General features: G+C 43.5%; 1 protein-coding gene across 2 annotated transcripts in view; it reads left to right on the plus strand.

Annotated features, from left to right (window-relative positions):
- grid1b (glutamate receptor, ionotropic, delta 1b) overlaps nt 1-25,628 on the plus strand; it is a 483,632-nt gene that overhangs the window by 405,849 nt on the left and 52,155 nt on the right. For both annotated transcript variants that reach the window (XM_069664590.1, XM_069664591.1), the window contains exons 6-8: nt 4,152-4,325; nt 10,453-10,614; nt 15,552-15,671. In XM_069664590.1, coding sequence (XP_069520691.1) covers nt 4,152-4,325; nt 10,453-10,614; nt 15,552-15,671 — 456 coding nt within the window. The remainder of the gene's footprint in view (nt 1-4,151; nt 4,326-10,452; nt 10,615-15,551; nt 15,672-25,628) is intronic.

The raw sequence follows: 25,628 nt of genomic DNA on the forward strand, positions 1-25,628 counted from the left end.
TTTTCTATTCAGCACGTCCTTATCAGCTCAGACACCAGCTCGTGTCCGGGTGGAGTTTTTAAAACAGGTTAAAACAGAAGCATTAAGAAGCACTCGGCGAGGATGAGATGAAACTCTAGACGACACCAGCTCCTGTCTTTGAAATGTAAATCAGACACTTTGTGAACAAAAGCATCTCCAGGTTACATTACAGCTTCTGCAGGTGTGCCTGTTAAACCCTCCGTCTGTATCGACAGAGCCCTGTTTCTCTGTCAGGCCGATCTTTGTCCTCCTCCATCCTACTTCTATCTGCCCCCATCACAGCAGAAGCACAGCAAAGGCTAATGACCTGTTAGTCTGCAGGTAATGAGAGCGGGAGCTCTGCCAGGGGGGGATTAGCAGGTAAAAGTGTGTTCTTCAAAGTGTCACTTCATCGCATTCGTTAAAAGAAAGAGGATCAAAACTAATAATGCTGCACTTTATTTGTTCTATAATTATGTTTTCAGAGATTGCACAGCTTCAATGAAAAAGCACCGAGTTTGATCAAAAGCAGGAACAGAAATAACTAGCTGACGTTAGCTCCAACTCGTGTTATATTTGCGGTGAAGTTATGAATTATAAAACGGGTTCCTGCTGTCTTTGGGAAATCATAGAAATCAACACTTAAAACGTCTCTTCTGTAAGAGTTTAAATAGATGCTTCAAAGCAGCAGTAGTTTGGACATGTCTTCATTTATCCATCCATTTTCTATATCGCTAACCCTGTTCAGGGTCGCGGGGGGGGGGCTGGAGCCTATCCCAGCTGTCATTGGGCGAGAGGCGGGGTTACACTTGGACAAGTCATCTGTCAATCACAGGGCTGACGCATAGAGACGCTCACATTCACACCTACGGGCTATTCAGAGTCACCAAAGAACCTAACGAGCATGTCTGTGGACTGTGGGAGGAAGCCGGAGTACCTGGAGGGAACCCACGCATGCACGGGGAGAACATGCAGACTCCTCACAGAAAGGAACCCTACCTCTGAACCGGGGTTCGAACCAGGAACCTTCTAGCTGTGAGGTGACAGTGCAAACCACTGCACCACCGTGCACACAACTCTGAAAAGAAGTATGCAGTTCACTTTAGTTTCCAGCTACACTTGTTAGCACAAATGTTAGCTACAGAGCAAGCAGCATATAAATGTTAGTACATTTCTGTGCTTAAATTAGCCTCAACTGCACATGCTATGCTAATTTACACACACACACACACATACACACACACACATCTTAGATATTCGTAAACACTTGCTCTTACTGGCTCTTGTAATTTTTGCTCAGAAGTTGGAGAACTTCTTCTTCTTACTTTGACCTACATCTGTGACTGAGCCTTAAGGTGCGTTTACCTGCTAACTGTTAGCATGGCGCTCACAGTGCAGCTCGGCTGACGCAGGTGAAGCTGACGGTGCAGAGCCGAGTCCACCAGCTTTTTTTGCAATGAGAAGCACAATATGGACTTTTGAACAGCAGTTGTATCCTAATGTCTCCCAGCGTGTTATGATAAACACCTCACCATGTTTCCTATTATCTGGAGTGCACAGCCGCGGCCTCGTCGCTTCTCCACAAGCTGCAGTAAATTGTGCACAATGTTCTTTTTAAGCGTCCTCAGTCAGATCTCATCTCTCCTAACAACACCATTACCTGCTGCTGGAAGTTACATTACACTCTCTGCTGTTTCAGAGGAAATAACCTCCATCCATACCTCTCATCTCTTTCTTTCACTGATTCCCATGATCCCCAGCTCAGCTCCCATTTGCTCTGAAGTCTGCCTGAGTCTGAGTGCAGGTCATTACCATCCCTTTGTAATTTCACATCCATTTCAGCTCCTCTTCTGCCCCCATTTTGCCGTTGAAAAGAGCCAGGAAGTAGTTTGAATATTGATTGTAATGCTTTGTCTGTGGTGGAGTCAGTGCAGCGCAGCTGTGCTTTAAACCCAGCGGCGGTGCTGTTGTGAAGAACACTGTCTTCACTGCTTCATCCTACCTTCATGAAGTCTCAATTCTCCAAACCTCAAAGAGCAAAGATACCGAACGGACCATTTAAGAGAGTAAAAGGTCTGCAGGGACTAATTAGAATTATTAATGCTTCAAATTTATTCAAGCACAGAGCCGCAAGTAAGAGAAATACTGACTTAATATCCGGTCTGTGGGTCGTTCATGACTTATAAAACTCAGTGATAATGTTTTTTAGAATCGCTGTCGGGCTTTAAGAGCACAAAGCCAGCCCATAAAGAAATGTTTCCTCTGTTTGGTGTTAAACGAGGTCTTATAAATGAACCTGTCTGAGAGGGACGGGACTGTTGTTTCTGAAGTTGCCTTGTTTGCTTTGTAGTCCAAAGATTATTTACCTCTCAAACTGTCACAAGATTCATCTCACATTCACGCTCACATCGACGGCTAATTTCAAGAGGTATAGCGGCTAGAATGATTGAATAAGTGAGCAGAGCTTCACCGTCACCATGGAGTTGGTCTCAAACTCGCGACACCAGCACTCATCACCGTCGGCCACTGAACTTTAATGAACTCTGTCAGCATCCAGGGGTCGTTCTGCCTTCGTAGTCAGAGCTGCACATGCTCAGTGTTCGTCTCTCTTCTTCTGTGGGGAATGTTTCCAACTGCTCCCTTTCACGATGTCTCTGAACCTTCTTGACATCACACAGCCCACAAAGCGCCGTGTTTTAACCACCCGCTGGAAAATTGCTTTGGAGAAATGCTGCTTCAATCATCACTTTCATCAGCCAACACTAAAACGCACAAACTAACAAAAGTATAAAAATGTGTATCTGACATGATGACGTCGTTGCTGCTTGAAAAACAGTTTAAATTCGTTCTTAGACGTTCAGATTTCACCCTTATTAAGACCTTATTGCTCTACGCCTGGTTTTAATGATGTGTATCTGCCACATATGGGTGTGATGTCCTTCATGGATGGACGTCCTCATAGTTTTGTCCATATAAAGAGATTCCACTGGTGGCTTCGCCCTCCTGACATTTTGGTTCCACTCACGTTTCGTCTCCCGGTGCAGGAGATGCACCAGACGATCTTCGCTCAGCTCTTTCTGGAGTTCTTCCGACCTCAGCTGAAGCCTTTTCCCCTGAGCTGATGTGAAACTGTAAAAGTTCAAATTTAGATTTTTCTTGGTGCAATTTCTTGTCCACGTTTGGTTAAACGAGAAACGAGAAATGAATAATTTCTTATTAAATAAAGAAGTGAGATCAAGGCGTCAGACCTGAGAGATTTTAGAAATGTCAAAGGGTTATGGAGTGTTAGAGTTCTAATGCATTTATCTTACTTCCTGTTATTCTAACACCAGTTTGTTCCGTTTCTAAAGGTCAGGCGTTAATATTCAAACCCGATCTGCACAGTGCTCCAGCACAGGAGCATCTCTGAGTCTGATGGACTTACTCTCACAGGTTTCTTTGTGTTTTTTGGTTGAATGAACAAAAAAGAAAAAGTAAATACTTTTCCACAAACACGGCAGACAGATTCTTAATAACTCGGCTGCAATTACAGCAGCTGGACTCAAACCTGTTTTGACTTTAAACCCTTAACTTGACAGAATGACATGTTTTCCAAAAGCTCCGATAAAGAAGCAGCAAATCCCGATGACTTCTGTTTACAAGCCCGGCTCACTTTTAATTGGATGGCAGGTACATAAATACAAAAAGAACCAGAGTCTACTTTTCACTTTCTATAAAGAAAACAAAGCGACTCATTGGCCGGGATGTCGTTAAAGTCTGGGGCTGTAATTATGTCTGTTGTTATAAAACAAACTAATAATATTCATAGATCATTTTTTATGCTTTTAGAGTTTGATGGAGGCTATCTATAATTACACCTCACAGAAAATAATTGGGTTTCTCTGCGTCAAAGCAATTAAACATGTGCGTCAATAAAGGAAGCGTTTTAATGGCCTGTATGAATCCTCCGGCCCGCTCGGCCCAGTCTCCGCTCTTTGTTTTTGTGTGTGAAAAGCGGCTGATCGATGCTCTTAATTAATGTGGTCAAAGGAAGAAACATTTAAATAAACTTTCGTGTACCTTTTTATCATTCGCAGCACTTTGGACGACAGAAAATCGACAGGAAGTGGAGCTGATTGTGTTTGCTTCTGTTTGTCCCACCGTCTCTGCAGGAAATCAGCGACACAGAGATCCTGGAGCTTACCCACAGTGCACTGGGGCGTATGACGGTGATCCGGCAGATCTTCCCCATGTGGAGGGACAGCAGCAGCCGCTGTATGAGACAGAACCACCGGATCTCCTCTCTGCTCTGCGACCCGCAGGAAGGATACCTGCAGAACCTGGAGGTAACGATCCGCTCCTTAACTTCAGTCTGAGTGCTCGATTCTCTGCGATCAATGGATCGCTGATTGATGGGTTTCAGTTTTAGCTGCTGGTTTCAGGTGGTCGGGGCTCAGAGCCTCCATAAGAGCCTTATTCTATGGTCCTTCTCAGATCCACTTAGCAAGTGACTGTTGGTGTTATTAGTTATTATCTGTGGTTCCAACAGTCTCAGCCGACAGTTTCAGCAGCGTTTCCAAACGTCCCTGGTTCAGACGCTCTAAATTAGCAAGAGTGCTGCAGACAGTCGGCGTACACGGAGCAAAAGTTTTACACCTCACGTAGCCTGAAGTACAGCGACGTACACATCGTCAGGTGTCATTTGTGGGGCTGTTGTTTCTATTGAATGCATGTTTCCTGACGTGACATGTCACAAGATTTGGGAGGGGAACATGTTGGCACGTCTGCATCCTTTGCTTCCTATAAAAAATATTTACCCGTATCTTCTTCACCAAACTAAATTTCCATCCCAGCTTCTGATGAAAACGTTAAACATGAAGATGGAATTGGAATATGCAAAATGATGTCTCGACTAAATTAAGTTTTTTTGATGCATTGAACTTTGAGGTTACTGCTAGCTATTAGCTTGTAGCTATGCTAATAATAATGACTGTTTGAGCACATCTCTCTTTGTCTGACCTCTTGTGTTCTGTGTCCGTCTCTCATGCTGAAAGTTCAGTCAGTGTTAAGGAGGGCAATCTGACATAAATCATCACCTCCAGTCCAGACTACATTTCATTTGTTTGGAATAATTTGCGTCCTTTCATTACTCGTTTAATTCCTCCCCTCCCCATCCTGCCTCTTGTGGAGGACTGAAATTGCTCCACCAAATAATGACCATGATTACATAAAGCTGCTTTTATTAGCCAAACACAAAGATTCTCGTTCCCGGATTAAAGTGGTCCATAATGAGCGTGTTCAGGCGGCGTGTGCACGAATGAATGCTTTAGGGAATTAATTAAGTAATTTAAGGTCACAATGTATTCATTCAAAGGCACAACATGTGAATTTAAAGGGGCAAATTAAGTAATTACAAGGTACAAATTATTAAATTGAGGAAAAAGGAAAAGTTAATGAGGACAGGAATGACTCATTTCAGGGAGGAGGTGTCTCCAGCCAATCCGGCGTCAGCATCTTCCCAGGATGAAGTCAGTGTCGTGGTTTTTGGACGATGGCAGGAACACGTCTAATACTCCCCTCCTCACATCTTTTCTGTTTCTGGACAGTATAAACATTTATAAACATTACATGTCACTCAAAGAGGCCCCGCCCCTAATGTTGCATCCCTTTAAGCCTTAATATAATGTAAACAGGTGAGCTGTATAAAGATTCTCCCCGTACAGTTGTCATGAAGAGAGAAATGAGCTATAGAGACCCAAACTGTTTTTTGTACCAGGCTGTAAACATGTTTATTTCTGCTGTAAAGTTTAACATGGGGCTCTATGGGGACTGACTCACTGCTGGAGACAGCCTCAAGTGGACACCAGAGGAACTGCAGGGTGTGGCACTTCCTGGTTGGCTGCATGAGTTTGAGAAAAGACTGCTTTCTAACCTGAGTGAAACCACAGTGAGAACCACAGATCCACCCGGCTGTACAAATCCTGCTACATTTGTCAATTCATGAACGCATTCATAAATTCATCCACACACACACACACACACACACACACACATGCACACACACACAGAGAGTATGCGGTGTGTGCTGTGAGGCTGTCAGAACATTTGAACAGTGTTCAAATATCAGCTGAATGTTAAACAAGGGCACACAGTCTGTCTCACACGCACTGATCATGGAACATGATTAGGTCTGGGGACTCTGCAATGCCCTAAAACCACCACTAGGAGGCAGACTGACAATGCTGCACAACTTAGTAATTAAGCAAAACAAAGGGGAGATCATGACCAGGCCAACATTTATTTTCTCCTACATGACACTTTTAGCCAGTTAGTATTCACTTGATTCTTAGCAGTAGACACACCATATTTCCTGAGTGGCTAACCCTGCCAACCGCTTGCTGTTGTTCTAGTCCTGTCAAGCTTCTATCTATGTATAATTCATGGCTATAACAATGAGAGATTCATAGATATTTTTCGAGCTTTTGGCTCCTTATTTAAGACTGATTCGGCCTTTCATTACCGAAACAAAATGTCATGTATTATCTTACGTTTGTATGACCAAGACAAGAAGTGACCCACCAAAGTGGTCAATGAATTTGTGTACATCACAAGTAAGAAATGTGCATGTAACTGTGTCGTGAAAGCGCAGCAGCACCGTGGTTTTCCTGAAGTCTTGAGATTGAACCAGAAATGGTCCAACCAAACCCCATTCAAAAAACAAGCATTTTAAGTATTGTTCTTGTTGTCTTGCAGACAGACCTGACAAAGCATGAATTTAAACTTTGTACAACCCTGCCTCCTGATGTAGTTACTTCAGCATCCTCTCAGCCTGTTTATTGTCATTAAATCTCAGTAACATCTGTTTGTTTTGGCTTCATAGCGCTGCAGTGAGACAGATCTCAGCCCACGTGTTCCCTGCTAGATACAGAGACAGATGGACAGGCGCTCCACAGCTGAAACAGAACGCCGGTAGTTGGTGTCATCAGAGAAATCCTGGTACTGATCCGAGCTAACAGCTCATCACACTGGGCACTGGTCAGCCTAAAGGAGCTGGAGGAGGAGGAGAGTTCATCGAGACACAGCTCAGGAGGAGGAGGGAGATGAACTGAGCGTGTGCAGATGATTTTATGAACCCAGTCATGACAGTCTTTGGTTTTCCCACGTATCTGAAAAGGCAGATATGAACAGGTCGTGTTAGCTTAAACCTTTAAAGGTACAAAGACACACATGAAGAAGCTCGAGAATGTTTGTTCTCACCTTCACAAACACACACACAAACACACACACACACACACACACGCGCTGCTATTATTCCCAGTTATGAGGCATCACAGTGATGTGTGTTTGACATTTAAAGACAGAAAACTATCACTGTAACTCTCACTGACAAATATTATGTCTTGTTTTGACATTGTGGAGATGAGAGTAGATTTCTGACACCACCACAGGGACGACGCCAAGGTCACACACTCTCTCTTCTTCCTCCTTTGCTTTATCTCTAAGATTTTTTGGATCATTGCTCTTTCATTTTCTTATTCTTCTTTTGCCAACTGTGCATATTTGCCTTTTCATTTTTAATATCAAACTACATGACTTTAATTTTCCTGTCTCTCGTCTCTCCTTTCCTATTTCTGGTCTTTGTCTTCTCTTCTTCTCCCTCCTCCTTTTCTGCCTTTTTCAATCCCTCTATTTCTCACCACCGAACAATCTCCACTTCACCTCATCCATTACTCACCTTTTTTCTCACCCACTTCTTGATCTCTGTTGAACCTCTTAGTCGTCACCTGAATCCTCCAGGGGCGCAGGTAAAGGAGGACATTTTACTGAATAATGCATGCAGAAAAAAAGGGTCAGCATGTCATTGGCACCCTGCTTTTTTAAAAACAACAGCGTGTTCTCGATTTGCAGGAATTTAAGCTAAATAAATGTGAAGGAGTGCACATCACCACCACCTACCTCCATGTGAATATATTAAAGAGGATGTGGAAAGATGACATCAGTAATTGGACTCCAGTAACTCTGACCCATGGGGGTATTTTGTTGCTGTTTCCCTCCTTAAAATGGCATTTGAGTTATTTATTTAGTGAATTATCTCTTTAACTTGGACTATAAAACATGTCCTCTCCCTACACAGTTCCACTGCTAAGTGAAACAGTCTGAAAGATACACATGGCATGAATTTAATCCTGCAGGACGTAGAGGTTTACACGAGTCAGAATGACCACATTACATGGAGGTAGCACAAACTATAGGCTATGTTCAGCACGCTTCAGGGCCTTCTGCTCGAAAGCTTTTCCTTCGTCGGAGACCGTCGCTTATTTCTCACTTTTTCATAAACCAAACCACGTAATTTAGTTGCCTCAAAACAACCTGAAATGGTGGCAGCGTGATCATGTTAAGACCCCAACAACTACTTGGTGAGATGTAGAAGAAAAACATGATGGTTTTGGGACTCAGGGGGAAACTTTAAACGGAGGAAATGACGTCACGTTGACATCACTTAAAATAGTTAAACTAAAGCCGCTTTCCCACTGGTCAGAAAACCTGCTAATAAGGGATTATCTTATCTGATCTTAAGTTGGCAACCCCCGTTTCTTCTTTGACAGGCTCACTAAATCCTGCTGAAACCAGTTGAGTCTTTGTTTTAGAGCTGAGTGATGGCAGTTCTTACAAGAGAGGACTGGAACTTTGTTAGGGTTTTGTTTGCTCGCACTAAATCTGCTTCTGTAGAGGAAAAAGCTGCGTTCATCAAAGCTCCTGTTTTGGCCGTGGGCTCGCTCGCTCCCTGCACAAACTGCAGCTCCTGTGTCAAACACGTCTGCACACACTCACGTCATGGTGTCATTGTGCCAGCGTCAGTAACACAGCATGTAAACTGTCTCCAGCTCTATATTAGATACATGTGACAGGTTTCAGTCCTGATCTGTGTTTACTGACCGGAGAGGTGGTGTGTGTCTGCAGTTTGTTCCCGTAAAGAAACACCTGTCAGTCAGTGAAGGAGATCTGGAGGGTCTGAGCTCCCTGTGTGACGTGTTGGTGCTGATGATTTATTTATACCTTTAAAGAAACGACGACCGTGCAGTTTAAAACGATTCTCCTGTGTCTGTCTCTACCGTATGAGCCTGTTCTTTTCCGATTTATCTGTGTGTGTGTGTGTGTGTGTGTGTGTGTGTGTGCGTGTGTGTGTGTGTGTGAGTATGCGTGTGTGTCATGGCCTCCAGCAGAATGTTGTATGGACTTCATGCCAGTCATCTGTACTCATCTGGACAGAGTGATGCTCATTTGTCACCCTGCATTTGGTCTCTGCTCCCTGCTTTGGCGTGTGTGTGTGTGTGTGTGTGTGTGTGTGTGTGTATGCGTGCCCACATGTCTGTGTGATTTGTTTCAGTGTGTTTCCTCTGCCTTCTGCAGGGCAGAGAGATCACATGATCTAATGTGGACATGCCGGCTACTAGCTGGCTGTCTTCTCAACACCATCCTGTGTGAGTGTGTTTGTATGTGTGTGCGCGCGTGTGTGTGTGTGTGTGTGTGTGTGTGTGTGTGTGTGCTACAGTGGCTTTAGCTTGAAGCCAACAGATGATGTATAACCCAGCTGTGTTACACATGTGGCCTGTCGAACCAAATACAATTATTAAATCACATTAAGCGAAACATTTTAACTTACTCAGAGGCGTCTTCGTTTCAAATCACCCGCTCACATATTTACAACAGCTTCATATGGATCATGCCATGTCTAACATTTTCTGTCTGATGACATTTTAGTGCCCCCTACAGACAACACTGGTCATTACAACAAACAGTAGTTTGGAGTATTAGACGGAATAAGGCCCCGTGTCCACAGAGCGCCTTTTTCCCCCAGGCGCTGAGGAGAGCTGGGATGAACCGCTTGTGCGGTGAGAAAAAAAACGCTGCACGCGGGTCTTGTTTCTATGACAACAATAAGTTTAACTTACTACAACTAACAAGCTTACAACACGTAGGCCGATAAAAGCACAACACTGACCAGCAACATTCAGTGTCCGGTCGACCTGCTCCCACAAATGGGCTCTTTGTTTTGATCCTGTTTGTTTGTCGTACAGCTCCGAGTAGGCAGAAACAGCTGGAACAAGTTGCTCCTCCATGTTTGGTGGTAACCAGGGTAACGAGTGGCGCCCGATCTGATTGGTTGCTGTAAAAGCACAAAACAAACATAGAAACAAGCTGAACTGACAATTTAAAGCTAACGAGCTAGTCGCATAAGAGTACCAGAGAGCGCTGAAACATTTTGATTGACAACAATTCTACAGGTCAGGTGTTTTATTTGTCACTGTGAACGAGGAGACGAGGAGACGAGGAGAAACCTTTCCAACAACAGTCCCGGCTTTACAAAGATACCATTCTTTGTTTTCTCTGTGACCCCTAAGACCACTCACTTAACTTGCTTCTCCTGTCTCCCCTTCCTTTTCTCCTCTCCTTGCCTCCTCATCTCTCCAGGTGTCGAACCTCTACCTGTACGACAGCGTGCTCATGCTGGCCAACGCCTTCTACAGGAAGCTGGAGGACAGGAAGTGGCACAGTATGGCCAGCCTCAACTGCATCAGGAAGTCCACCAAGCCGTGGAATGGAGGCTGGTCGATGCTGGAGACGATCCAGAAGGTACTGAGGCTGTCTCACGGTGCATTCAGGGACACTACAGAGTCCTGCATGTATTTACAAACCTCTTCATCTTGATTGCATGAAGGAATCCCCAAGCTGTGACTTAATCATTGTTATACAGTAAATACTCATTTGTTTGATTCCCTTTCTTCAATCACAAACAGATGATATTTTCCATTTAAAAAAGCAGTAAATGAGGTTATTTATGATGAACTGAAGCTTAAATAAGCTGCAGTATTGTAATGAGAATGTTTCAAGGCTGTTAGACTTATTAACAGCTCGATCGTGATTGCTTGTTAGTTTACCCGGTCGCCTTGATCTCCTCTGTAACAGAGAGTCACTACATTGAATCTGTCTGACTCAATGTAGGTAAAATGTTGGAGTGCGTGTTGTTTCCGATTAAAGATTTAAATGACAAAAACCTTTGAAGACAGAGGAGAGCGCGTGGAGGAGAATATGAAACATGATTAGATTTACAGCAACAGTTAGTGAAAGAATAAATCACGTGTTTGTCTGCAGACGATAAATGAAACATGAACCGCTGCTCGTCCTGACGCTCTAATTGATGAGCGCTGGGCTTCAGCGTGCTGATGAGTCCCTCCGAGCTTTAACGTCTCTGTTTTATTTAAAAGCATCAGTTTGTTTCTTTGACATGTTTCACAGTAACCACCACTGAGCTCGTTACGGATCCTCCTGTTTGATGTGTGAGGAGAACAAACCACGATGCCTTCACAGACACAGACCTTTGAAATGACTTAAATTTGTATTTATTTGAATAAGATCAACTGAATTACCTAGAAATATTTTTAATCACTTCTAGTTTCTTTCAGTGTTAACACATCGCTAAGCTGTTAAAGTTCCAAAGTGCATTTTACTCCACGTTTCCTCCCGAAGCATCAAATGGAGCAGCTGTGTCAGCGGCCCGAGGTTTTAAAACACTTGCTGTGGGAACGCCATCGCACAAGTGGTAGCGTATTGGTTTTGATGTACGTTGAAGTCATGTGACCTGTGAAGAGTGTGAAAAGTCTGCATGGGGTGGCGGTCGGTCGGGGGGGATAGATTGGTCCACCATGCACCCAGGACACTGGGGTTCTAATCCGCTTAACAAATAAGACTCCTTTGAGACTCCTTTGAGAATTTAACTTAACTTCATACGGATGTTATAACTCATTAAAACCCAAACAAAGATCTTTTTCCTAAAACTTACCAAATGCTTCTTTCTAAACCTTACAAAACGTCCCCCAACGTAACCACGCTTGAATGATTCTTGCTCATTAAACAGTCATGAAATGTAAAAATTTGAGCACAAACTTGAAAGCTTTATTCTCATAGTCTAAAAAGACATTGTTTTTTATTCTTTCCAGATTAGCTCTCACTCCCAAGGACTACCAGTCAAACGAATATGCAGCCCACAAGAAACAAACATCAGGGAGAGCGACGCCAACACAACAAACAGAACATCTTTACCAATAACCCAAACTGTCTTACTGCCAAAAGAAAATACAAAGTTCTTACCAAACTCGCTGACAGAAAATCAGGAGAAAAAGGAGGAACTATTCACTTCTCTCAAAGACGCTGAAACACGGCGGTCAGGTCTGGAGTGAAGGAAGAAGGCGGGGCCAAGCCTGCTGCTGTAGTTTTATAACAGGGTTCTTCCACCGGGGACAACAAAGAGACAAAGAATAATCACACACATTAACATCACAATGACCAGACCTATAATGTGACTCATAACACACCTCGTTTGCAGAGTCTAACCAGAAGTTTCTTAGAGCTTAACTTTCTAATTGCTAACTTGACCATGGAGCCCTGCACGAGCGTGACTGACGCCAGAAGCATCCTAGATCAGCAAGTTTTGAAGCTTCAGGCAACAGAACGAGTTGTTGTAATTATCCAGTTTGGAGTGAGAAAAAGTTTCCAACTAAGCATTGACACGGTTTAACTCGTAATGTCTGTCACGTTTCCTGACTCTGTTCTGATGAGCTACATTTCTTTTCCTACTTCAGAATGACAACAGCCTGATAACAGCTTCAACCGGTGCAGCAGGGTTGTCAAGAACACACAACAGATGCAGCGTACAGGAGAGAAAACATAATTATGTTTTGTGAAATTTCAGTGAACCTGTAAGTGGATGTTAAGACTGATACCAGGCCTGTGTTAAAATGATGCAAGTGGGTGAATTGTACACGCAGTTCAAGTTTGAGTAGCAGATCTGTCACACATTAAAACACAAACACAGCAGTGACTAAAACCAAATAGGAAAGATGGTCAAAAATAACACCCCAGTAATAAGAATAAATAAAACATTTACCTCTAAGCCTTCTTTTCATGGCTTTCTCCGCTGTGTCAGAAGGTCAGTTATACAGTGTGAATTATATATCGGCTGTTTTCCTGCAGTCGAGGCAGAACTGTTCATCAGCACTTCTCGTGGAGGGACGAAATGTCCTCTTTTGTTTTTCTGCTTGAACTTGAAGAACATTTCCACCCGCCGCAATCTCCCTGACGATTTTGTTGATGAGATGGAAAATGACTTTGTGAGAGGGCGGCAAACACGGAGTGAAAAATGGGCAGAGAGGAGAACTTCCACTTTGTGCTTCTTTTGTTCAGTTCATCACGAGTGTAACCTTCCTCCCTCCTTCACTCTGACAGCAACAATTTCACTTCCAACTCCAACAGTCCGAATTGCTTTATTACATGCATTCAAAACGAATCAAGTCCTGTTTTTTTGTTTTAGATATTTTTTAGATTTACAAAGTGCATAGTGTTCAGTCGCATACATTAGCTACATTAGCTCACAGTAAGTAAAGAAGCTCCAGTTTAATAGCTACAAGGTAACATTACTACCTTAACTTCATATCAGCTATGGGGATGGATTACCAGCTAATATAGTTTTGTTCATGTTAGCCAAAAGTCCATTTTAGCTGTTCAAACAATTTGGTTCAGACTGGCTTACTGCTAGCTAGCTCGAGCGGTCTAAACCGTGCAGCTTATGTTAGTCAGTGTCTCAGGTTCTTTCACAGCTCACTTTAGCAGGTATAGTTTGGTTCAGTTTAGCTTACAGACTGTTTAAGTGGGTAATGTTAGCGTAAGGTTTAGTTTACCAGCAAGAGTTTGGTTATAAAACAGTTTAGTTTAATTGCTAAAACAGGTTAAGCTTAAATTAAGCTTACAGAATGTGTAAATGGCTTAAACAGTTTGGTTCAAGCTAGCTGATGTTTCAGTGAAACAGCTTAGTTAGCTTGTTTTACGTTCGCGTAAGGATTAGTTTACCAGCAAGAGTTTGATCAAGTTAAGCTAACAGTCTAGTTTAGTTGCTAAAACTGTTTGTTTCCACTAAGCTAACAGTTTAGTTTAACATTTAAAACAGTTTGGTACAGTCTAACTTGTCAGTTAAATCTGTTTGGTTCATGTTAGCTTCGATTCAGTTTGGTAGAGGTTAGCTAACGCTTTAGTTTAGGCTAATTTTATAACAGTTTGGAACATTCTAACTTGTCAATTAAATTGCTTTAAAAGAAAATAGTTTATGTTAGCTAACAGTTTAGCTGATTTCACAGGTTAGGTTAGCTAACGGTTCAGAGTAATTGCTAAAATAGTTTTGATTAAATTTAGCTAACAGTTCACTTTTGAAAAATTAGCTTCTGGTTAAGTTAATATGGAAACAGTTGGATTTGGAAAAATAAGAAGTAAATATTCTTAAAAAATATCTCATTTAATTGACCTTTTTACGCTAAATTCTCTGTCTTATATGCTTTTTAAATGTATTGTGTTTATATGTGATGTTGATTTATGTTTTTATGTCTCAAGACTTTGGTTTGTAGCATTTTCCATCAGAAGTAGACACACTGACAGGAGTCAGTTAAGAAAACAACTGCCTACTTGTGATGCAGTTTGTTTATATGTCTTTCGTGAGGAGGACCTGAAGGCATCACTGACTCTGCTGAAAGCTGCACACAAACTAAAACAAAGTTTATCACACATTTTCCCTCCAGGTGACAATCACTGCGACCTTTGCAGCTGACAGGTGAACATTTAGCCTGTTGGCCTGTTGTGACAGGTGTGTTCAGTCTTGCTTTACATCCAACATGAAGTGATGGAAGCCATGAAAGGACATTTCATCACGGCCTTTCACTGCAGGAACAACGCTGCAGTCACAAAGCACTTTCAGCTCTCTCGCTCAGGCTGTAATGATGTTTTATACGACACGTCATACATCTCTGAACACGCTTTGCCTGTTTGTATTCTACTCAGAAAGCAAGGAGGCAGCTGATCGACAAGGGAGCCAGGAAGCAGACATCACTGATCATCAATTAATAAAGCCGAGCATTCATTCATAAACTCATAATCTATTAGGTTCACATCTATATCAACGCCTTTCTTGGACTAATGGCCTCTGTGGGGATTTCTATGTGTCCCTTTGGGGTTGTCAAGCTGACATCGATATCACTCAGCTTAGCCGCCCACAAAGCATCATGGGAAGCAGCCTGATATTAAACATACAGGGAGGGCGGCAGCAGCAGCTCCAAAGGTCACAACGGCAAAACTGTGCAGAATTTGATGAAGCTGTTTTGTCATTTTTCTTCCTGATTTTTTTTTATTTTCTCTCTTTGTCAGCGTCCCTCGTGCAGTCTCTCTCTTGCTTTTATTTTCTTCGTCTTACAGGACCTCTGCCTCCCTGTGACCTCACTATGTGTAGATCGTTAAGGTTCGATCCGAGGATATTCCCTTACTTTGAATAAAACAGATGATTAGATGGTCGGTTCGTTGTCTTTTTGTCTCCGCCTCGTCTTGGTCAACTCTCATGTCTCTTGTTGTGCTTGTGTTTTCTATCCTACAAATACCAACAAAAGTTCTCGGCAGAAAGAGTCTCTCTGTCAGACATGAACAACAGCTGCTCCTCCGTGATTTTAACACTCACTCTCTGTTTTCTCACCCTTCAGGGAAACATCACAGGTCTGACAGGTACGATGGATTTTAAGGACAGCGGCTCCAACTCTCACGTCCAGTTTGAGATCCTGGGCTCCAGCTTCAGCGAGACCTTCGGCAAAGACATCAAGAGGGTGAGTTCCCTGTTTTTCACTCACTACCCAATGAAGTGGAAATAAATGGTGCAGAGGCGGCATCGCCTACATGTGCCAAAGCTGAAAAATCTGCAGCCTGAAATCCAGACTGAGCAGACACTGTGTTACCAAACCATTATTCAGTCTGACACTGGCCTCAAGAGGGTTTCCTGTGGGAGGACGACTGGATGCTGCCAGCACACAGTCAGCAGAGGTTAGCAACTTTAAAGGGAATGGCAGGAGATGTTAAAAATACAAGTGCTGTGTGTTCTGCTAAATGATGTTTGATGTTTTGTGCTGATTGAAGAAAATAATAGATAAAGAACTGATGAAAAGTTGCTCTAAGCTTCACAAGCTGTTGATCTGCTCTGCTAATGTTTGCAAGCTAGGTAGCTAAGTTCTTTTTCCTGTTAGCTCGCCCGCGCTCTACTTTTGAATTGGTTCCAATATGTTTATAGTTTCTACAAGGAACAAGCATTTAAATTCTCTCAGACAAGAATGAGACCCACGCTCTCCGTGAGATTCGATGTCTAAATAAAGTTTGATTTAAAAAATAAACAACATACTGGTTGTTGTGACTTGCGGCTGGTATGGTAGCAGGACTTGCTGCTATCATACATAACATGTAAGCTAACATAGGTAGCAAATTAGCCAACATTTAGCTTGTATTTTCTCTCTGATTATCTTGAAATGTTTGCCTGCAGGGGCCTCCAGTTAAAAATGTCTTACAATAAAAGAAGGTAAGGTTGTTGTTGTCACTTTTAGTTTAATCTGAACAGGTGGGTGTTCTTCCTGCCAGGCACCTCCTCTGGTGCCAGCTTGTTAGCTGCTGTGTCATCTGCTGGGGACCATCACTCACAGATGTTTCACCCCTGAACCCAGAACGTCTCCTGGCGGTGGGGCAGTGAGCGGTGACGTCTCCCTGACACTCCCTGCAGCTAACTTTCTTCAGGAGTTGCTGCCGTCCCATGTCCTGTCTTTTTTAGAAGAAGTTATCGGTGCTTCAGACGTCTGTCAGCAGACTCAACGTCTGGGAAAATGTTGTGTATTTGGGCTGTTTTTAAGAGACTTACATTCCTGAGATAAAAACCGCCAGCAGCTCAGTCCAACACACAAACTGGTTTTTGCTCCAACACACACAATCACCCTTACATCTCTACAAGATGTACCTGCATCTAACGCTCTTCACACACCTAGCATCTCTCACTGACTCTCACTCTGACAAACAAGCTGGAGAGAAACACTTTCTTATTGTCCCATTTTCACACCGACATCCCAAAGTTAAAAAGATTGATTTCTTGGTTTAAACCATTTTACAGGCCTTATTTACAACCTTTTTACAGTGTAAAGTACCACTAACCCATCGGTTTACAGACACACTTCCCTCTCTGCTTTAGTGTGTTTGCACGGTGCAGTGTTAGCCTTGATCTGTACGGAGGAGAGCTGCAGGAGAGCTGTTATTGCTGTTGTAGATGTAGTCTATCATGTCGGCCATATTGAACACCTCGTATACAGTAAGGTAGACCGCTCTCAGCCTGAGGGGGCGTGATTCAGTATTTCTAAGATCCTGAAGCCGAGTGTGTTCCTTCATTTTGTATTGGAAGCTAAAGTCGTCACACTTCTGCGTGTTTATAGACGACAAAAGATTAAAGAAGTACGATAAAAAAATCTGTCGTTATTTGACCTTTAAGAGCGCTCAGGCCAGGCCTGAGCATCCCTCAGTGTTCCTCCATTGTTCTACCATCAATGCCTCATGGGAGCTGTAGTCAGTGAACAGGCAGATTTACAACACTGTGTCTTCCTTTGTGAACAAAGACAGTCATCATTTATGCCACAGCAAGCTCACACAGTCGTCACTTCATTAATTTTTCCAATTATTGAAAAGGTTGTTTGCCTTTGTCACGTTCACCTCGATTAACAGCGTCTCTGTTAACCGATCAATAATTACCAGGAAAGATGAGCTTTTAACTAACCCTCAGAAGCTTCTTGTGCACGTGTGAGTGTGTGTCATGTTACAGTAGATTCATCAATAAGGATGAGCAGCGGTATAATTACACATCATGCATGGTGTGAGTGGAGCTCAGTGCATCACCTTGACCTCAGAGGTGAAGCTGCTGCACCGATTCAGTCCCTCTAAAGCTGACTGATTGAACGACCTGTAATGTTCCGTGTTATTCACTGATGCATGCTGTGGAACAGTAATAATAATGTTTTCAAGGCTCTCTTATGTAACAGTGCTTCATTGTCCTGCACTGGTTCCAAACAGGCTGTGAAGTATAAATAGGACCAGCTTTGAAAAGGAAAAGATGTTATGAGATCAAACTCTGCCCGGTTGCATAAACTACCTGAAATTTCAAACTTACCTTTGTCCCCAGTGCAGAACATTCCAGTCCTCCCAGCTGCAGGAGGGTTGCATAAAGCCTCTTAGGTTGTCCCGTTGCCTAAATGCTTGGACGTTACTTTCATAATACAGCACATGTGCACAAGTGCTTCTTCCCTGCATCTATCTCCTCCTCCTCCTCTTTAATAACTATATCGTTAGCCACTGTCTTACGATTCCCAAATAATTTAAATTTTAAGAGGCTGTTACAGATCCCTTAAAAATGTAAAGGAGAGAACGGTTACTTAAGACCCTCTGGCATCGCATAAGGAAACACTTAAAGGCACACAGAAGAGATCAAAGGGTTTCCCTTACAACATCCTGAGGAAACCCTGATGGTGTTTTTACACTGAAGGCATCCTCAGAGGAAACTGTGAGGGCAGCCAGAGCGTCTTATGATAACTTCAAGAATTTTGAATAATTCAGACTGTTTAAGTTTTTATTCTTTAAGGTGTGATTTTGCCTCACACTCTTCACATCGAAATCATGACTAATATATGTAAGGAAAAGATAAAATAAGGAGAGGCATGGAAGGAGGGAGGGGACGAGAGTTAGGGTAAAGGAACGGGAATTAGTAAAGAAAATGGCGGTGAACAAAACACTAAGGGGGAAGGAAAGGAAAGAAGGAATGGTGGTAAGAATAATAAAAAGGGGGCTGTGTTTGAAAACGCATAGCAACCAGAGGGTGGCCGGTTCAAGTCCCGGTATGAACCAAGCGTGTAGTTGGGGCTGGTAGCTGGAGCTCCTTTCCTGAGCTCCTCTCCTGGGCTCCGTCAAGGTGTCCTTGAACAAGACACCAAATCCGCCACCACTTGGGGCGCATGTCCATGGAGTCCTGTTTGTGCATGTGTGTATTTCCAGCCTCTGTTTGTGTAGCAAGTTTGTAAAAAACAGAGTGAAAAAGATAAATAAATAAAGCATCGCTTCTTCTTCTTCTTCTAGAGTCAACTGGACTTGGTTGAAGTTCTTGAAGACGTTTCACCTCTCGTCCAAAAGGCTTATTCAGTTCTAAACTGAACGGTGGACAGAGCTAGAAATATAAGCCTCTGTAGGTCATTAGTAGGTCAACGGCTGAGGCTAACGACATTTCACCTCTATCAGCCGTTGACCTACAGAGGCTTATATTTCTAGCTCTGTCCATCAGTCAGTTTAGAACTGAATAAGCCTTTTGGATGAGAGGTGAAACGTCTGCAAGAACTTCAACAAAGTCCAGCTGCTTTTGGATCCATGCTACATACTACCGGCGACAGCAGTAATCTGTAGTATATAGAAAAGTATCCGATTACAAACACAGCCGAGTAGTCAAAGCAGAAAACACAGGATGGTTCATGATCACATTTAAAGGATGTTTTCGTTTGTAACCAAAAACATCAACACTCGCATGAATGATTCTTTATACTCTGTTTCACAAGCAAACATTACATTGTAGGTGATTAGGTGTAGAGCTGGACCACACACACACACACACACTCACACAAACACACACACACACACACACAAACACACACACACACACACTCACACAAACAATCACACACACACACACACACACACACACACACACACACACACACATTGGGCAGTTGCTGAAGTATGAAGATTTAATCACCTGGCTTCTCATCCTGAGTTATGAGTCCCTCAGCAGTGCATAATTGCCATTAGGAAAACACAGGCACATAGCTCTCTCTCTCTCTCTCTCTCTCTCTCTCTCTCTCTCTCTCTCTCTCTCTCTCTCTCACACACACAGACACACACACACACACACACACACACACACACTAATACATATCAATATTACCCCTGACGCACATTCTGTATATCTGCGATGTAAACACTAACATGCACCTCCCCCCAGTTATTAGCCCTCTCCCATACACACAGAGGAGCATGAAGATCCATTATGATAAACACAGACGTCATGAGGGACCTCTGGTGTTCTGTAAAGTGCCTCACAAACATGCAGAGCACTCATCATCATTACGTAAGTGTGCGGATCTATAGCTGCTGTATGTGAGAGAACACAATAACCTGAGCAATCAGCAGCCAGGAAGAAGCCGCTGTACAGACACCAAACAACAGGCTCATTTATCAGTGATGACTAACTGTTTACATTTAAGTGCAGCAGCCGTGAAGCGTTTCAGAGGCAGAGACTGTCGACATCATGTCCTGACTGTGGTCGAACTGGGATCAAACCTGCTCGTTTAGAAAGTGTGTGAATCATGAAGTAGTCAATCAGTTGTAATAATTCATTTACTATGCTGACGCGAGGGGCTACCTATCTACCTCTGTACCTAGCTCTCTAACTACCTAAGTACCTACCTGAATTTCCCTCGGGATCCATAAAGTACCTACCTATCCAGCTCCCCAGCTACCTACTTATCTTCCTATCTACCTATCTACTCACCTACCTGTCTACCTACATATCTCTCTTCCTACTTACCTACCTACATGCCTACCTAACCAAACAACATACCTAACTAACTACCTACCTACCTACTTATCTTCCTACCTACCTATCCACTCACCTACCAGCCTACCTACCTAACTACCTACCAACATACCTCACTACCTACCCATCTACCTAACTTCCTACCTACCTACTTACCTACCTACCTACGTACCTAGCGACCTACTAACCGACCTACCCAACTACCTTCCTACTTACCTACCTACCTGCCTACCTACCTACCTAACAACGTACCTAACTACCTACCTACTTATCTTCCTACCTACCTAACTTCCTACCTACCTAACTACCTACCTACGTACCTAGCGACCTACTAACCAACCTACCCAACTACCTTCCTACTTACCTACCTACCTGCCTACCTACCTAACAACGTACCTAACTACCTACCTACTTATCTTCCTACCTACCTAACAACGTACCTAACTACCTACCTACTTATCTTCCTACCTACCTAACTTCCTACCTACCTAACTTCCTACCTACCTACTTACCTAACTACCTACCTACGTACCTAGCGACCTACTTTCCAACCTACCCAACTACCTTCCTACTTACCTACCTACCTACCTACCTACCTACCAAGTACCTACCTACCTACCTACCTACCTATCAACTCACCTACCTGCGTACCAATCTACTTAACTTCCTACCTACTTACCAACCTACCCAACTACCTACCTACCTACTTACCTTCCTAGCTACCTTCCTAGCTACCTTCCTACCTACCTACCTACCTACCTACCTCACCCTAACCTACCTACCCAGCGTAAGCTGGAATAAGCAGGAGGAAGCAAACCTAAAGGTTTTTTAAATGTATGTTCTGGGTGAAGCGTGCTCCATGTTCCGTCACACGGGGATGTCGGGCAGGAAGCTCCCCTCAGAGTGATGGTGGTTTGTGCTGTTCTTACATTAGAGCAGACCTGAACACACATCTGCTGTAAAACATAATTAATTAGAAGAACAAAATGAGCCCATCTGTCCTGAAGTCCTGCTCTGAGCTGAGTAACTGCGTCCACCTGTTTGTCTGATGTGTCTGTACCTGAAACGCCGAGCTGCAGTTTATCTCACATGGACTCGTTTCTGTCTGCAGTCTGGATGTGTTTGTCAAGGAGAGAGAGATGAGTCCGCTGTGAGCTGATCACACGGGAAACTTTTATAGAGTTTGTGACTTGCAGGTAGATGTTTCCTGCCCGGCGGTGATATCAGACACACTCACTCGATTCATTTTCCCCCTACAGTGTCGGCGTTATCCAAATCTGAATCTCCATCTCCCTGTGCCGTCCACGCCTCTCCTCTCTGCTCCCGCGGCCGTTTCTCAAAGTACATTTTCCCCACAGACGAAGCAGCGGCCCTCCCCCCTCCCCCCACCCACCTCCAGATCAGCCCTGATAGAGATTGAAATGTCATTTCCCTCTTTCCCCGGAAACTTGGGGCCCTTCAAACCTCCCCCGTGTGTTATCCCATCTATCTGTCCTCACTTCTCTCATCTCATTGACTTCTGATGTGTCTTCGCAGCAATTTGTTGTCGTAAAATCTCCTCCCACGATAGAACGAGGGAAAAAACTTTATTTTTCATCCTCTTCGATTGGAAGCAGCGACTCAACGTGTGTCAGAGGACATTATGCTCTCGCCCACGATCCTCAGAGGGAGTGTCGGCGAGTAGCTGTTTTTAATCAGACAGAAGATGGCCGCTGGGATGACTACAGCAGACAGATAACCTCTCCAACTTCTAATAGGGCCCTGATTTAGCTCCAGTGGTTCACAAACTAGGGTCTGAGGGCTCTCAGAGGTCCTGCAGGGAGTCGTAACGGGTCACTCAGCAAAATGAGGAAAGTTAAGGACTATTTAATTATGATTATAAACTAGAGAGAGCATTATTATCTGCTTAATTTCCCATCAGTGTTTTGTGTTGCTGGTGTCAATACAATCAGGGATTTAAAAGCTGCAATAAGCTCAGTGTTTAACTGCACACAGGGGTTTGCTGCGTACTGGGGATGAAACACTAGGACACTTTATTCCTTAAATGTGCCTGTAGAGGGTGTGGCATGTATAGAAGGCTGTCTCATCTGTTAATATTCTTCATACTGCATAGTTTTTATTCATCTGCAAAAAAGGCTCACACCTTTTCGCCCTCCTACACCTGCTGTCAGCAGAAATCACTATTCCAATGTAGAGTGTGCAACTAGTCCTTGTGCAACCCACAAGACCACACAGGTCGTTTGATCCTTTCTCTTTGGATCCACCGGAGATAAGCGACCCTACTGATGGCAGAAAAACATCTTTATACCTACACGTTTGTACGCCCAGTTAGGGTTAGAAAAAAGATATACGCTAGTTAGATAAGGCGGGGTTCACACTGCAAGATAATCAAGCTGATTCCCCCTTCAGACAAAAGAAATCAAAGTCCCGATTCTTTGATGGTTCTAAAGATGATCTCTCCAGATGTTCCCGAGGTGTGAGGGATGTTCAGAGTGATTTAACGTCCCCCGATCTGCTCGGAAGAACGTTGTGTTCACACTGATTTCAAATATTAAACATGTTCATCCTGTTGTGTGTGGGGGGGCACCCCGAGGACAGTCACGTGGAACCAAACGATAGCCAATCAGGAAGCAAGCTGCCTGAAGGAGGAAGCACTTCAACTGTAGCCATGGCGACAAAAGCAAACGTGTAGCATAAAGGATCACGTACAGCCCGTGTTCACGCCGTCTCCACCACTTCATCCACAGTTTGTTCTTTTATTTAAACTATCATCACCAGTTCTTCCTGCCTGTTGTCCGCCATGTTTGTTTACTCTAAAGTCTCGTTTGACCGCCAGAGATTTAGTGAGATTTCCAGCTGTGAGAGTCGGACTCTCATCGTCTCTTTATCCACAAACAGTCTCTGTTCCTTAACTAACTCACATTTCATACAGCATATTCAGGGACGCTCCCGTGCATCAGGTTTGGTCACATGGATCAGTGAAGAGGAACACATTATATCTGATGTCATACATAATACTCCTTAGATTCATATTATGTGACCTGTAGCTTTATGATATACTGAGTGTAAACATAAGGCTTGTGTCATTTCTTTCACATAATAATGACCTCATTAGAAAAGGTTACATCACCTCTAAGTCTCTAACAAGCTTTGTGTAACATGTAGCACAGACTCCTTAATGAAGCTGATTGGCCCACAGCACACAGCGTCACTCATTCTGTATATTATCTTCTGTATCTTCTTTGTCCCCGTCGTCTCTCCCCTCTCTCACAGAAGAGCTAAAAAGGTTTGTAATTATTTTGTTGAGGATAGAAATTACTCACCCATTTGTTCGTAATAGGAGCGGCATTGTTCGCGGCCCTCCTGAAATGAATCCATTAGAAATGTTGGAGAACCAAAATGAGCCTCAGACGGCACTAATTTCAAATCCCAGAGGTAATTTGGAGTCGTTAACAACAATTTGTGCCTTTGAAATGTTGAAGCTTGCTAATTTCTGTGAATAATGCATTAAACAAGATAGATATTTTTCCCTCAAAGACACAAAGATGGAGTCGTTCTCTCTCCATCAGGCGTGGGCAGTGATGAATGACCGCCGAGGTCTTGGACGTCCCATAAAGAGACGTCAAATTAGACGTGGTGATAATTGCAGGACTGAAAATAAGAAGCTGTAATGAAAACGAACGACAAGAACAGATTTAATGTCTGCTTCTCAAAGGGACTGGATATAAAACCATAACATCATCCCCTCGCTCATGGCTGCTCTCTGGTGCTCATTTAAAAGAAACAGCATTATCAAAACGTGCCCTACACTTATCTTATCAAAGGTGCTGTTTAATGTTACTGAGGTTCAACTGGAGTCAAGCTTGGTGTAAGATGTTCAGAAAACTGTGAGTGTGCCGTCTAACATCTGATAAAACCAAACGTGTCTAATGTTTTTAGGAGCTCATGCAAACAGTGAAGCTCAATGATGTCAACAGCCAATCAGCAAACAGGTGTCCCAATCCGGGGGCTGCATCCTTCTGAAGGACGTATTTGAAGGCCGATTGCGTCACAGCAGCGTGTCGAAGGCTGTGCTCTGAGCCTCCTTCAGATGCGGCCGACAAATGCGTCTTCCTTTTCCCGGGCCACGAAGGATCCATCGGGTGCATCCTTCACGGCCCAACGTATCCTGAGACTCATTGGGTGTCAATTCAAACAAGATGGCGGACTCTCAAGCAGCCGAGGAAGACGCTTTAAAAGTTTTATTCTCAATCGAATAGCTGAGAAACACGTTAAAATATGAAAGGGGCCTTGAAACAAATCTTTAAAATATTAGGTTGAGTTATGTGACATGAGTTTTGCAAGCTAGTTAGACCGCTAGCTACCTGTTGCTAGGTGACAGGGGCAGCATTTGGTGACACAAACAGAAAATCCTCTGCAGACCAGACCGTCTCATTTCAGTTCAGCCTTAGCGTCTACACAGGCTACGAATCGCTCCTCCTCCACGTCCTTTGAAGGATGCAGCCCCTAAATTGAGACACAGCTACCGTGTCTTCACTCAGTGAGATGCCAGACTAGGATGCTCATTGGCTGTTAGCTCACAGTGCTAACCTGGCAGCAGTTGGCTCTTAGGAAAGTTAAAAGTAGGGAGGAAAGAAATGTCTTGCTAGCAGCCTGCTAGCTCATAATGCTAACCCAGCTAACGTAAATCATATAGCTCAAACTACTGCACACACAAGGGCAGCTGTGGCCAAAAGTTGCCTCTGTTTCTGCTCTTTTGTGTTCTCCTCTTGTGAATTTCCTCCTGGTGCATGATGGGAAATAATCTCAACAGGAATCTAGTTGTAGTCTGTAAACAGTGACCCTGAAACATAGGCCTACCCGGTCCTTGCAGCTCCTGAGGGGAAACTTGATTAGTTCAGCATCGTCTGCTCAGTAAACATTCAGCAGGTCGTCTCATGTCCGTCTCGTCTGCTCTGTCGGGTCTAATATGACGGCCTCATACGATGGAGCGAGGGGAACGAAGGGACCATGAGAATCTGCAGTAAATGTATAGAAATCTACTCAGTTTTTATGATCTAAAGTCAAACATATGAAAATATTTTGGAGGACAAGACAACAAGAAGTCCTTAAAAGCTTCTTGTTTTGT

This window comes from Semicossyphus pulcher, unplaced genomic scaffold (genome assembly GCF_022749685.1).
Source record: "Semicossyphus pulcher isolate SPU_LCO1_2020_fin unplaced genomic scaffold, fSemPul1.0.p SCAF_16, whole genome shotgun sequence".
NCBI lineage: Eukaryota > Metazoa > Chordata > Actinopteri > Labriformes > Labridae > Semicossyphus > Semicossyphus pulcher.